At 37.0% G+C, this 13,661-nt stretch overlaps 1 protein-coding gene across 1 annotated transcript; it reads left to right on the top strand.

Annotated features, from left to right (window-relative positions):
• The first annotated feature begins 2,163 nt into the window (after positions 1–2,163).
• Positions 2,164–4,704, top strand: LOC128512217 (GTPase IMAP family member 4-like). Its single transcript, XM_053485389.1, has 2 exons — positions 2,164–2,361; positions 3,655–4,704. Exon 2 carries the CDS (start codon positions 3,678–3,680, stop codon positions 4,350–4,352), a length of 675 nt encoding a protein of 224 aa, XP_053341364.1. The 5' UTR covers positions 2,164–2,361; positions 3,655–3,677; the 3' UTR covers positions 4,353–4,704.
• Positions 4,705–13,661: the final 8,957 nt, after the last annotated feature.

Raw genomic sequence — 13,661 nt, 5'->3', positions numbered from 1 at the left:
ATTCAGGTCAGGACTTTGACTAGGCCACTCCAAAGTCTTCATTTTGTTTTTCTTTAGCCATTCAGAGGTGGATTTGCTGGTGTGTTTTGGGTCATTGTCCTGCCCAAAAGTCTTGGCAATCATTGAGATGTTTTTTAGCAAAATTGGGATGAGCCATAATGTTCTTTTTGCTTAAAAGTGGTTTGCACCTTGGAAATCTGCCATGCAGGCCGTTTTTGCCCAGTCTCTTTCTTATGGTGAAGTCGTGAACACTGACCTTAATTAAGGCAAGTGAGGCCTGCAGTTCTTTAGATGTTGTCCTGGGGTCTTTTGTGGCCTCTCGGATGAGTTGTCTCTGCGCTCTTGGGGTAATTTTGGTCGGCCGGCCACTCCTGGGAAGGTTCACCACTGTTCCATGTTTTTGCCATTTGTCGATAATGGCTCTCACTGTGGTTTGCTGGAGTCCCAAAGCTTTAGAAATGGCTTTATAACCTTCACTGCAATCTCCGTTGTTTATGTACCTTTTCACCACATTTTTTTCTTCCACTCAACTTTCCATTAATGTGCTTGGATACAGCACTCTGTGAACATGGTGCATGGTGTATATAGGTCTTCTGTCCGTGTGTCTGTGGTGCCACCCGTGCACAAAGGGTTGATCCCGTTACATTATTGAGGAACAGTTACTGGACTTGTAAAGGGATGAAAGTGTATATTTTTATAGTTTGAAAAACACACTGGTATATGTTAATAAATTACAGCTATCTACTGTTATTGATAAACAAGGCAAGGCTATTATGAAATGTGATACCACAACCACAATATATTTACAGCAGTTTATTACAAAGTGTTGAACAAGCTCCAGACAAGGGATCTCTGGTGCAGACTTCTGTTTTATACAGAAGTGTAAATTAGTTTTCTCTTTCAGGTTTTGTTGTTCATTCTGTATCAGTTCCATATACTGTATTTGTACGGATTCAAGTAGCACTGAATGAATGAGACAACAACCACAATGTTAATATCAAACTGTCTATTATAGATTTATATGTGACATTATATAATGAGTCGATATCTTGTTCCCCCTATTTCTAGGCACCAAGCCTGCTGTTCTGGTGGTGCTGCACCACACGTTTGATCCAGACTGTGTTGTACCAGACAGCAACAGAGCTGTAAACAGAGAAAATACAATCGTAGTCAATTGTCTGTTCCATGAAGACCAGGGATTACTGCAATGCCCTAAAAATGACAAATCATTTGCCATTGTTACAAACCATATTTCACCTCCAGTACTTGTTTCTTTATTATTTATGTTTCCTAAAAATCACAGTTTAAACGAGAACATTTAATTATTAAGATATTCTTGTGCTTCTTTTTCCTTTTTAGGTGCCGTGGCCAGTTTGTTTTATTTCGATAAGTGGTACTGTAGTTGCATTTCTTATTCTTTTTTTAAACTATATATAAAAAAAACTTTATATTGTAGTATATAAAATGAGATGAAGAGATGTAGTTTGTTGATAGAAAAAAAAAACTATATTCTGTGATGTGTCTAATTTCATTCTTTCATGTTTTTATGGGTGTGATTACCAAGGGTTTATACCTGAAGCAAATCAAAGCTGTGTCGATATATCGTATAACCACATAATCTTGGTTGTGTGATATTAGTTCATTAAGTGCCATACTAATGTTTTTTATTCTTTTTTTATTTTTTTTTAGAATTAGTGCATTCATGGCTTTCAGGATTTTCAATCCTTCAGGTAATGCGCTTCAACTTTATTACTGCACATTTTCATGATAGCCTAGCATGTTGTCATTACTCACTCACCCACTCACTCACTCACTTACTTATCATCTATACTGCTTAATTCTGTATACATGGTTGCAGAAGGCCTGGAGCCTATTCCAGGAAACTTAGGGCACGAGGCAGGGTACACCCTGGACAAGGAGCAAATTCATTGCAGGGCTGTTGTCATTACAATTCATACTAATTAATTCATAGATGAGGCTTGGCTATAATTACAATAATGTTACATTCAGTTAAATTTTAAAACCATTTTGAGAAAATTAGCAACATTTGTGAAGGGAAATTAAGCAAAAACTTTAAGACTAATACTTTAATATTATGTAGGCCACATGATGCCACTTTTATCCTTCTTTAAATGAATCGTTGCCATGGTGGAACATTTTTTATTATTATTAATTAGGTAATTAATAAACATAGAAACCCAATAATTTAGACAGCAGGTCATGGTCATTAAAGAACCAAACTGAACCCATGTCCAAAATTGCATCCTGCCCCAGAAATCTGTTTATCATGTTCTATGCAATATTCCATATAGGGATTCAAACCTTTTCCCCTTTAACAGGGCCAAGAGAAAACCCAAGAACGTAAGTATAATGGCTTTAATTGTTAAAGTTTAACTGGATGAGTATTATAAAGAATAATGGGTTGTTCAAAATCTAGTTTTCTAGTGCAGCAATGTCAATCACTCAGTGGGACACATTACATTTAATTAACTTTTTAATTGTTATCACAAACTAGAACCAGAACCCCATCTTACTTTATGATTTCTGGGGCCTGGAGCCTATCCCAGGAGTTTTTGGGTATGAGGCAGTGACACCCTGGACACACACACACACACACACACACACACACACACACACACACACACACACACACTACAAGCATTTTGGGATCACCAATTAACCTGAGCTAAAACTAGAGAAAAAAACAGGAAAAAAATGGAGAACATGCAAGACACACAGACACAAGGGCAGAATCGAACCCTGACCCAGAGTGCTAATCACTATGCCTCCATGCTGCATTCCTAAAATATTAGAATATCTAATTTCAAGTTTGATTAAATGTTAAGAAAAGGTGCACAAGCAAAAGGGATGACTGAAGCCTTAAGAATATTGTCAAGCAAAGCTGATTCAAGAACTATATATTCTAATATGCTAATATTTTGACATACTGGGAAAAAAAGGAAATTAAAACCAAAACTATGCACCAGAGAAAATTTTTTACATGCTGTAAAAACAGTGTAGCGAATATTACTGATGAATTATCTTGGGGTGTGTACTTTCCCGCTGAAAGCCAAGTGTTTATACGCTGAGGATGTGAGGATAGTTTCATTTTTTATTATCCATGCAAATATGTATGTGCTTGTGTGTATGCGTGTGTGTGAGTATGTGTGCGTGTGTGACAGAGAGAGAGAGAGAGAAAGAGAGAGAGAGAGAGAGAGAGAGCAAGACTCCATGGACAAAGAGACCAAGTAAAAAAAAACAAAAAACGCTATGGATGGTAGTTAATGTAGAACCAGAGAAAGCCAAATAAGTCAAATGTCGTGTATTTGTGACATCACTGCATCGTTAGCATGTGCATACAACATAGATGTTTATGGCATGCACCATGTACCGTATGCATGAAAGGATTTGCAATGCATTTTAGTGTTTTGGTTGGAAATTCATATTTACTGTACACAGTTTGTTTTCATGTGTGGGAGAATTCCCATCACAGTAGCATGTTTGAGGTTTGATATTAATGTGGAAACATTTTGATTTTGTATCCAAAAAGATTTATTATGCTGTGTTACTCAGTTATGATTGTATTGGCACATGAATGCGGATATGCAAATTTAAATGCAATGTCTGATTTTCATTTGTTGATGTATATTAAAGTTTCTATACCAGAACTGAGGCTGATGCTGCTGGAAAGGACACCATCTGTGGAGAGTTCTGCAAGTAACATCTTGAACAGAAAGGAGGTGGCTGGGAGGAAAGTTAATGTGGTGAACGCCCCTGACTGGTTTTCACCTGGACAGTCTCTGGAGAATTTGAGGCAAGATGTGGGACTTTATCTCCAAAAGGTTGCTCCAGGACCTCACGCCTTTCTCCTGGTCATACCTGTAAAGCAGTCTACAGGAGAGGAGAGAGGGCTGCTGGAGAATATGGAGAAGCTTTTTGGAGAGGAATGTTGGAGAAACACCATGATCATATTTAATGTAACTGAGGAAAAAAGAAACATTGAGGAATTTATCAAGTCAGCAGACCACGTCCAGAGACTTGTAAAAAAATGTGGGAACAGGTATCACTGTCTCAACATTGAGAGTGAAGATGATTCTCAAGTCTCAAAGCTGCTAGAGAAGATAGAGACAATGGTGAAAGGAACGCCCGTGAAATTCTATAGTAGCAAGATTTACCAAGAGACAGAAAAGGAGATTGAAAGAATGTTTGAGCAGGCAAAAAGAAAAGCAGAGGGAGAAATGAAGGAGAAACCCAAAATAGATGATGAATTCATGAAATTTCTCCAGCCTGAGCTTTGGAAATATATTTTGACCATTAAATATAAGGATGAAGGTAATAGATCAGAAGATTGAGCAGAAGAAGAACACCAGAAAAAGCAGATAAATAAATGCAATGAACCAGCTGAGCTCCAGGGGTGAGACAATATAAAGAGCTACAGTATATATAACACTGCAATATAAAGATATACATACAAAAGTGTTATGCTGTTTCTGCAGGCTTATGTCTAGGCTTTAGTTCAGATTCTTCTCTTTGCTTCCTTCATACACATTTGCCTATACACATTTGATATAATCAATCTTGTTCCTCCTGTCTATAGTTAACTATTAAAATATGAGCTAATATGAATACATCTATGATCACAGTAGAGAAGCATGGAAGTTGGGATTATTAATTAGCAGTACACAAAAGTGTTTGAGACTTGTAAAACTGAACTGAAAAATGTAGTAGGAAGTATAGGCAATGACCCCAGGTCAAATCGAGAATTGGAAAATCATTTAGACTCATTTTTCTTTTGTGAAATGTTGCAGGTATGATTAATTTGATTAAGAATTGTTTATTCAGCAATTAACTGTGCTTGACTTGATTGTTTGACAAACCTAAATAAACAGACAATAAATTTTGAATGAATGAAAACTGTCATTATATGGCTTCATTATATGGTGTTATTCTGCCAGTGCGATATCATGCCATTTACAACGAACTTTTCCTGAACTTCAGCAGATTTTAAGTAGGTCTACTATATTATTTCCTTGCCTACAGTATGTGACCCATTTTCATTGGGTCTTTTATTCTCTCAGGCATGTGGGTTAAAATTAATAAAAAAAAAAAATTAGTTAGCTACAGTTAAGTTCATCATATTGCCTATGTTGTGCTGAAAAAATATGTCACTCTGTACTGCACAATCCAGGCAAACCAATGATAGCTAAAGACTCTGTGGTTTTAAAAGCTGCTTCAATGCAACAGGTTTATCTGTTACAGTATACATTAAACTTAAATGCATGACTAATGTACTAGTCCGAATAATTTGGTATTGTCCTATAGTTTCTAGGGTAAAAGTCATAAAGTGAATTTCAACCAATGTTAACTATTAAAGTGCCCCTATTATGCTTTTTGAAATATGATCTTTCATGCAGTGTGTCATGTAGCTGTATATGAACATAAACTATCTGCACTATCTGTGATGCCGACAGTGCACTATTAATGAAGTTTTTCTCTCTTAAAAAAAAAGAGTCGTCTCACATTCGCCTAAACAAGTCGTTAGCAATTCAAATTTTTCTCTGTTATGGATCCACTTTACTACGTAACATTTTTGCATAATGTCCGCCCACAACTTGCCCGCCATCTTACAATTAACGATACCACACTCTTAATGTGACCGAGCATTCTTGCCGGGTTCGCTTAAACAATTTGTAATATAAAAAAACAAACAATAAAAACGAGAGCACATGGAATCCTTTTTACCTGTTTATTCTCCACCGTTCACTAAAACTGAACTCTAACACTCGCGACACTCCAGAGTAGGAAGTGCGCATGCCCCTTGCCCTTCTACGGCAAGCCCAGAGGGGATAAATGCATCACACACACATATGCACATCACAAGCGCCCGTGCATTTAACATTAGCGCAATATAACAAATTAGGTCTGTTACATTAACATATGACACTTACCACTGAGAAACGTCCTGCTCCAGTCGTGCAAGCCGAACAGTTCCTCGTTGATGTGCCACTTCAACCGTTTCATCGTCAGACTCGGACTCGAATTGATACGGTAAAACCGACGCAATCTTTTTTATGTATTGACAGGTCTCCAGAACTGTCGTTCAGTTATGGTAATGGGCGTTTCGTTTTCCGACACACACTGTAGTGGTAGACCAATCATAAAGGGCTGCGCCATCTGACCAATCACATGGCAGTTGCTTCAATGCATTTAGGGGGCGGGCCGGGCTGAGTATTTCACAATCTGCTCAGTTACTGGGATTTTTTCACGCACAACCATTTCTAGGGTTTACGAAGAATGGTGTGAAAAGGAAAAAAACATCCAGTATGCGGCAGTCCTGTGGGCGAAAATGCCTTGTTGATGCTAGATGTCAAAGGAAAATGGGCCGACTGATTCAAGCTGATAGAATAGCAACTTTGACTGAAATAAACAACCGAGGTATGCAGCAAAGCATTTGTGAAGCCACAACACGCACAACCTTGAGGCGGATGGGCTACAACAGCAGAAGACCCCACCGGGTACCACTCATCTCCACTACAAATAGGAAAAAGAGGCTACAATTTGCACAAGCTCACCAAAATTAGACAGTTAAAGACTGGAAAAATGTTGCCTGGTCTCATGAGTCTCGATTTCTGTTGAGACATTCAAATGGTAGAATTTGGCGTGAGCAGAATGAAACATGGATCCATCATGGCTTGTTACCACTGTGCAGGCTGGTGGTGGTGGTGTTATGGTGTGGGGGATGTTTTCTTGGCACACTTTAGGCCCCTTAGTGCTGACTGGGCATCGTTTAAATGCCACGGGCTACCTGAGCATTGTTTCTGACCATGTCCTTCCCTTTAAGACCACCATGTACCCATCGTCTAATGGCTACTTCCAGCAGGATAATGCACCATGTCACAAAGCTCGAATGATTTCAAATTGGTTTCTTGAACATGACAATGAACTCACTGTAATAAAATGGCCGCTACAGTCACCAGATCTCAACCCAATAGGGCATCCTTGGGATGTGGTGGAACGGGAGCTTACAGAGATACTGTATAAGCTTTTAATCACAGGAAAGCTAGTTAACCTGTCGTTACTTTTTAAGTTTTATTAACTTGTTAACTATTAACAAGTGACAGATAAGAAGAAAGATTAAAACAGTGATATTAAGGCTATGAACAGAGACACAGCCTTAGCAAACACAGGAAATAAAACCAAGATCAGCATCTCAAAATGATTCCCAATTGACATGATGGACACATAGCATAAAATACATATAACATGAAAAACAACACAAGACAAAGGAATGGTAAAAAAAAAAACAAATATTCAACAAAGATTGTTTAAAAGATACACCACTTTGATTTAGTTAAACATACAGTAGCTGGCAGGGGATCCAAGTTCCCAGGTGACGACCATCTTCTTTTAGGATTACCTAAGAACCAGCCTGTTACCAGTTTGACCCACCTGATTTAAATTTTATTTTAAACTGAGGTACTGTATATAACTGCAACCACCACGTTCACTGTTTTTTCACTCAAGCTGAGCTTTTTACTATCGGGCAAATCGTGGTACTGGTGCTAAAAAGTGTCTCACCTGGGTGTAGTGTCTGTAACGTTTTTAAATTCAAATCTTAATTTTCATTCCGATGAAACTTGGCCAATTTAGATTTCACATAAAAAGACATAATCCTGAAAAAGTGTATTATTCTAAAATGCTTAATCATTAAGATATTGCAACATGAATTTGACTTTGCAATGCTAAATTTTCCATACCGCTTAATTCTGTATTCAGATCAAAATATGAGTTTCCGTATATAAATATATGTTAGTAATGAATGTTTTTACAACTTTAGTAAATAAATAATAAGAAAATTGGTGTGTTTCGGATGGCAAATGAAATGTAACTCTAGCTCTATACCTTTCCAAAAAGAAGCAATTAAATTTTCACATAGAGCCAGGTAGGTTTGGACAGCTTTTTTCCCTTAATAAATGAAATCATCATTTGAATCGTTTAAGTGTGACAAAAAAAATAAACAAAAAAAAAAAATCAGGAAGGGGCAAATACTTATATACTATATATATATAGACATTGTTTAGACAATGTTTATACATTTGCTTTTACCAATGCTAGAAAATAATAGCAGTGACAGATGTGAGTATCTAAACATGTTATAATAACAAAAAATTGACACATTTTTTGCTTTTCTGTATGAATTTGTATGCAGTTATTTTTAGGACAGGAAAATAGACCGAAATTCAAATTATTATTAAAAAAAAAATTAAACTAACATTGTTTTAGATTTATTATTGTTGATTAATATGTGTACATATGATATTTTAGAAACCTGACCTCGACCCCTGTCAGCTGTCCAGTTACAGACCAATATCAAACCTCCCCTTTATCTCTAAGATCCTGGAAAAGATAGTAGCGGAGCAGCTATGCTCATATATACATAGAAATGGCATACATGAACTGTATCAGTCAGGATTTAGGCCTCATCACAGTACAGAGACAGCGCTCGTTAAAGTAGTAAATGACATTCTATTGGCCTCTGATCAGGGTTGTGTAACTATGCTTGTATTACTTGACCTCAGTGCAGCTTTTGACACTGTTGATCACGCTATTCTTCTTCACAGATTAGAAAATGTAGTGGGAATTAAGGGTACAGCCCTCTCCTGGCTCAGATCCTATCTGACCCATCGTTATCAGTATGTAGACTTAAATGGTGATTATTCTGCATGTTCTCTAGTGGAGTTTGGCGTTCCGCAGGGTTCAGTTTTAGGTCCACTGCTTTTTTCCCTTTACATGCTTCCTCTGGGCAACATAATCCGTAAGCATGGTATTAGTTTTCATTGTTATGCTGACGATACACAGTTATATGTCTCAGCAAAACCTGATGAGAAAAAACAGCTTACTAAAATTGAGCAATGTGTGCAGGACATAAGAAATTGGATGCTAATTAACTTCCTTCTGCTAAATCCGGATAAGACAGAAGTTCTAGTCATAGGACCGCATACAGCTAGGAGTAAAATTTTAGATCACACCGTAACTTTAGATGGCCTTTCTGTTCCATCAAATGCAACAGTGAAAGACCTTGGTGTGATTATTGATTCCAGCCTTTCATTTGAAGCACATGTAGATAATATTACCAGGATAGCATTCTTTCACCTCAGAAATATTGCCAGAATAAGAAATTTATTGTCGCTAAACGACGCAGAAAAACTAGTTCATGCTTTTATTACCTCTAGGTTGGACTATTGTAATGCCTTACTGTCTGGTTGTTCAGCTAGATGCATAAATAAGCTTCAGCTAGTCCAGAATGCAGCAGCGAGAGTCCTCACCAGAACCAGAAGATATGAGCACATCACCCCTATCTTATCTTCACTCCATTGGCTCCCTGTGAAATTTCGCATTGATTTTAAAATACTACTCTTGACATATAAAGCATTAAATGGTCTCGCGCCGCAGTACCTGAGCGAAATGCTAGTGTCTTACGATCCGCCACGCCTACTTCGATCAAAGGATGCAGGCTGCTTGTCAGTACCGCGTATTATGAAAAATACAGCTGGGGGCAGAGCTTTTTCTTATAAAGCCCCAAAGTTATGGAATAGTCTTCCAAATAGTGTTCGGGACTCAGACACAGTCTCAGTGTTTAAGTCCAGGCTAAAAACCTATTTATTTAGCCAAGCATTTTTATAAATAGATTTGCCATAGGTAAAGGAGCAGATCTGGGGGACTCATGGACGTAGAGTATTATGGTGAACTGGTATGTTTGGATGCTGTCTTCCTCACTCTCATTGATCACTCAGGTTTGCTGACGGTGAGGTGATTGTTTGCTTTACATGTCAGGAAGCCCTCATGTTTGTGTTTCCTTCTGGCTCTCCCTTTTAGTTATGCTGTCATAGTTAGTCCTGCCGGAGTCTCTGCTTGCACTCTACAGTTAATATACATTCACATTATACATTGTGTGACTGTGACCATACCTAACTGCCATCTCTCCTCTTCTTCTCTTTCCCCCCTCTTTCTTTTTCCTCTCTCCTCCTGTCCCCCCCTTTCACTCTTTCTCTCTCTCTCTGTTGAGCTACACATGTCGTTCCTGAGCTGCCAGTGATCCAGACTCCCTCTGCCCTCCGGACCTGTCTGACCCATCCTGGTGCCCCGCTTCTGGCTGAAGATCTCGTCACATGGATGCCCCGTGTGTCTCTCTGGGATGCGTCTGGTGTCTGGGAATGATTCTCTCCACCTAGAAAATGGTTCTGGCCTTGACTGGTGTTGGCAACTGTTTCTCTGGGGACTTGACAGTTCGATAGTTCATGACTGGAACTTCTTACAAGTCTACCTGGGTCTTCAATAACTACCTGGACTCCATATTAACATCAATTAACATCAGCTATTATAGCTAAACTGCCTCCCACCCTACACACTGTATAAATGCAGATCATTTACTGCTTTCTGTTTCACCCAAATGAGGATGGGTTCCCTGTTGAGTCTGGTTCCTCTCAAGGTTTCTTCCTATTACCATCTCAGGGAGTTTTTCCTTGCCACTGTCGCCCTCGGCTTGCTCACCAGGGACAAACTGACCATTTTGATTCATACAAATTCACATTTCATACAAACTTAAATAATTCTTTTGACTATGTAAAGCTGCTTTGCGGCAATGAAAATTGCTAAAAGCGCTATACAAATAAAATTGAATTGAATTGAATATTGGGGTCAAAACGTCAGAGTTATGAGCACATGAATTTGGCAATAAGAATTTTCCACCTCAATATTTTCTACTTCAAAATAATGATAGTGCTCTAAAATGTTATATAAATCCCTTAGGAGTTGGTGTACCCGCCGGTGGGTACACTTGCATTTTTTTCTGGTAACTGTGATAAGAACTTAAAATGCTTGGTCATGTTTTATCATACACATAAGTGTGGTACTGTACATCATTTGAATCCGTAAAGGGTCAAGTTTAATTTATGTACACTCACAATATCCATAAATCTGTGTGCTTTTGTAAAGAAAATAAACAGCGTACGCTTTCAGTCATCTCAGACTCCGTGAAAATATTTTTGAAACACGTCACTAAACTGAACTGAAACTCCATGAATACTGCAGACACTACGGTGGCCCAAAAAGGCAAATCATCTTTCCCGTATATGTGTAAGTTTTTTCCCTTGTAAGTATTTTTCCCCTTGTAAATGTGTGCTTTTTCTTGTGTAAGTGTATGATTTTTCCGTTTGTGCGCAACTACTTTTTGCCGTGTGAGAACTCTCTTTCTCCCGTATTTTGCAAGCTAAAAGCTAAAGCTAATGGCCACGGATTGTCCCCCACATAATCTCTATCAAATATTATATTAGAACATAAATTCATAGGATTATGATTTACAAATCACAAATTACACCCAACAAATTTGATTATAAAATAAGCAATATAAAAATCCATGGCAGGGGGGCATTTTAGCACATAACCATGGCATGTTCGGAGTGTTCACTTTGTCCGTGTTAGCCTCAAATCCCATAGTGCCTTGCACATTAGCTTTAGTGTTTAGCTTGCAACTTAAATAATAAAAAAAGTTCTCGCACACAGGAGAATTGCTTTGCCTTTCTGGAGCATGTTATTCCCCCTTATGAATATAATATTTTTCCCCTGTGTATAATTTTTCCTTTGTGAGTATATTATTTTTCCCATTTGGGTATATTATTTTTCCCTTGTGAATGTATAATTTTTCCCTTTTTGGTATATTATTTTTCCCTAGTAAGTAAATAATTTTTCCAGTGTGAGTATATTATTTTTCACCTGTGAATGTATATTTTTTCCTTTTTTAGTATATTATTTTTCCCTAGTGAGTATATAATTTTTCCCGTGTGTGTGTGTATTTTTTTTCTTGTGAGTATATTATTTTTCGCATTTTAGCACATAACCATGGCATGTTCGGAGTGTTCACTTTGTCCGTGTTAGCCTAAAATCCCATAGTGCCTTGCACATTAGCTTAAGTGTTTAGCTTGCAACTTAAATAATAAAAAAAAGTTCTTGCACATGGGAGAATTGCTTTGCCTTTCTGGAGCATGTTATCCCCCCATGAATATAATATTTTTCCCTTGTGAGTGTATTATTTTTTCCCTTGTGATTGTATTATTTTTTCCCTTGTAAGTGTATTTTTTTTCTCTTGTAATTGTATTTTTTCCCTTGTGAGTTATTTTTCCCTTGTGAATGTATAATTTTCCCCTAGTGAGTATAGCCTATAATTTTTACCCTTGTGAGTGTATTATTTTTTCAGTTGTAAGTATATAATTTTTTTCCCTTGTAAGTGTATTATTTTTTTGGTGAATATATTATTTGCCCCTTGTGAGTATATTATTTTTCCCTTGTGGGTATATTATTTTTATCTTGTGAGTATATAACTTTTTCCCTTGTGAGTGCATTTTTTTCTCTTGTAAATGCAATTTTTTCCCTTGTGAGTTATTTTTCCCTTGTGAATGTATAATTTTTCCTTTGTGAATATATAATTTTTCCCTTGTGAATGTATAATTTTTTCCTTTTTAGTATATTATTTTTCCCTAGTGCATACATAATTTTTTCTGTGTGTATTATTTTTCCCTTGTGAGTGTATTTTTTCCCTTGTGATAATATTATTTTTCTCCTGTGAGTGTATAATTTTTCCCTAGTGAGTATATTATTTTTTACTTGTAAATTTATGATTTTTCCCTTGTGAGTGTATGATGTTTCCGTTTTGAGTGTGTTGGGTTTTTTTTCTGTGTAAGTGTTTACATTTTAAAATTATTGAAAAAAAAAGAAAAAACATTTTTTTTTAGATAAACTGTATTCCAAATGTCACATTTATTGTTTACATGTGTATTTTAATTATTTGGCAATTTATCATACTTTTATTCCTGAACATTCCTTTCACAGTACATAGGTATAAGTTGCTATTATTCATAAGGCTACATGCTGTTAGACAGATCACGTGGTTATGTCTGCAGATCCCACGTGAAGCATTTAGCATAAATTTATCCCAGATTTCAGCTCATCTGAACTGTTGGGTCAGGTCTTACTCATCTTTCCCATGAAACTTCAGGTCAGGTGAGTTGGCTGGCCATTTAAGCGCAGTAACATCAAGTGGTCAGCAAACCAGTTAGTGGTAGTGTGTTTGACCTTATGGGGCTTACAGTCCTTGTGAAAGGTATAGATGATCGTCTTCTGGACATCTTGTCAGGTCAGCACTCTTCCCTATGATCATAGGTGTGTGTACTGAACTAGACCGAGAAATACACAGCATAGTATTTGGTAATAGAATAGTAATTTCATCAAACTCGAAGAAAAATATTCTAATATTTTGACATGCTGGATTTTTTTTTGAGGTGTAAGCAGTAATCATTGAAATTAAAACAAAAAGGCCTTGTGCTTTATGTGTAGTAAATCTAAAATACGATTTTAGCTTTATTAATTACATAAAACAAATAAGAAAATCCATGGTAGTCTAATTTTTTGAGATGCACTATAAGTAAAATGTATCCGAAGGAGTTTGTGGGGTTTATTTAAGAGTTAAAGGAGAACTTTGTTGTAAACATTTAAGAAACTCTGTCAGAAACGGCTGTCACTAACATCATCACCAAGGCAGCAGGCTTAAGTTAGCAAAAAAATGGTAATGATGTTAAAATCCCATAGTGTATACAAATCTGTACCCT

Source organism: Clarias gariepinus, chromosome 24 (assembly GCF_024256425.1).
Source record: "Clarias gariepinus isolate MV-2021 ecotype Netherlands chromosome 24, CGAR_prim_01v2, whole genome shotgun sequence".
NCBI classification, from domain to species: domain Eukaryota; kingdom Metazoa; phylum Chordata; class Actinopteri; order Siluriformes; family Clariidae; genus Clarias; species Clarias gariepinus.
This window is presented reverse-complemented; position numbering and strand designations above follow the sequence as displayed.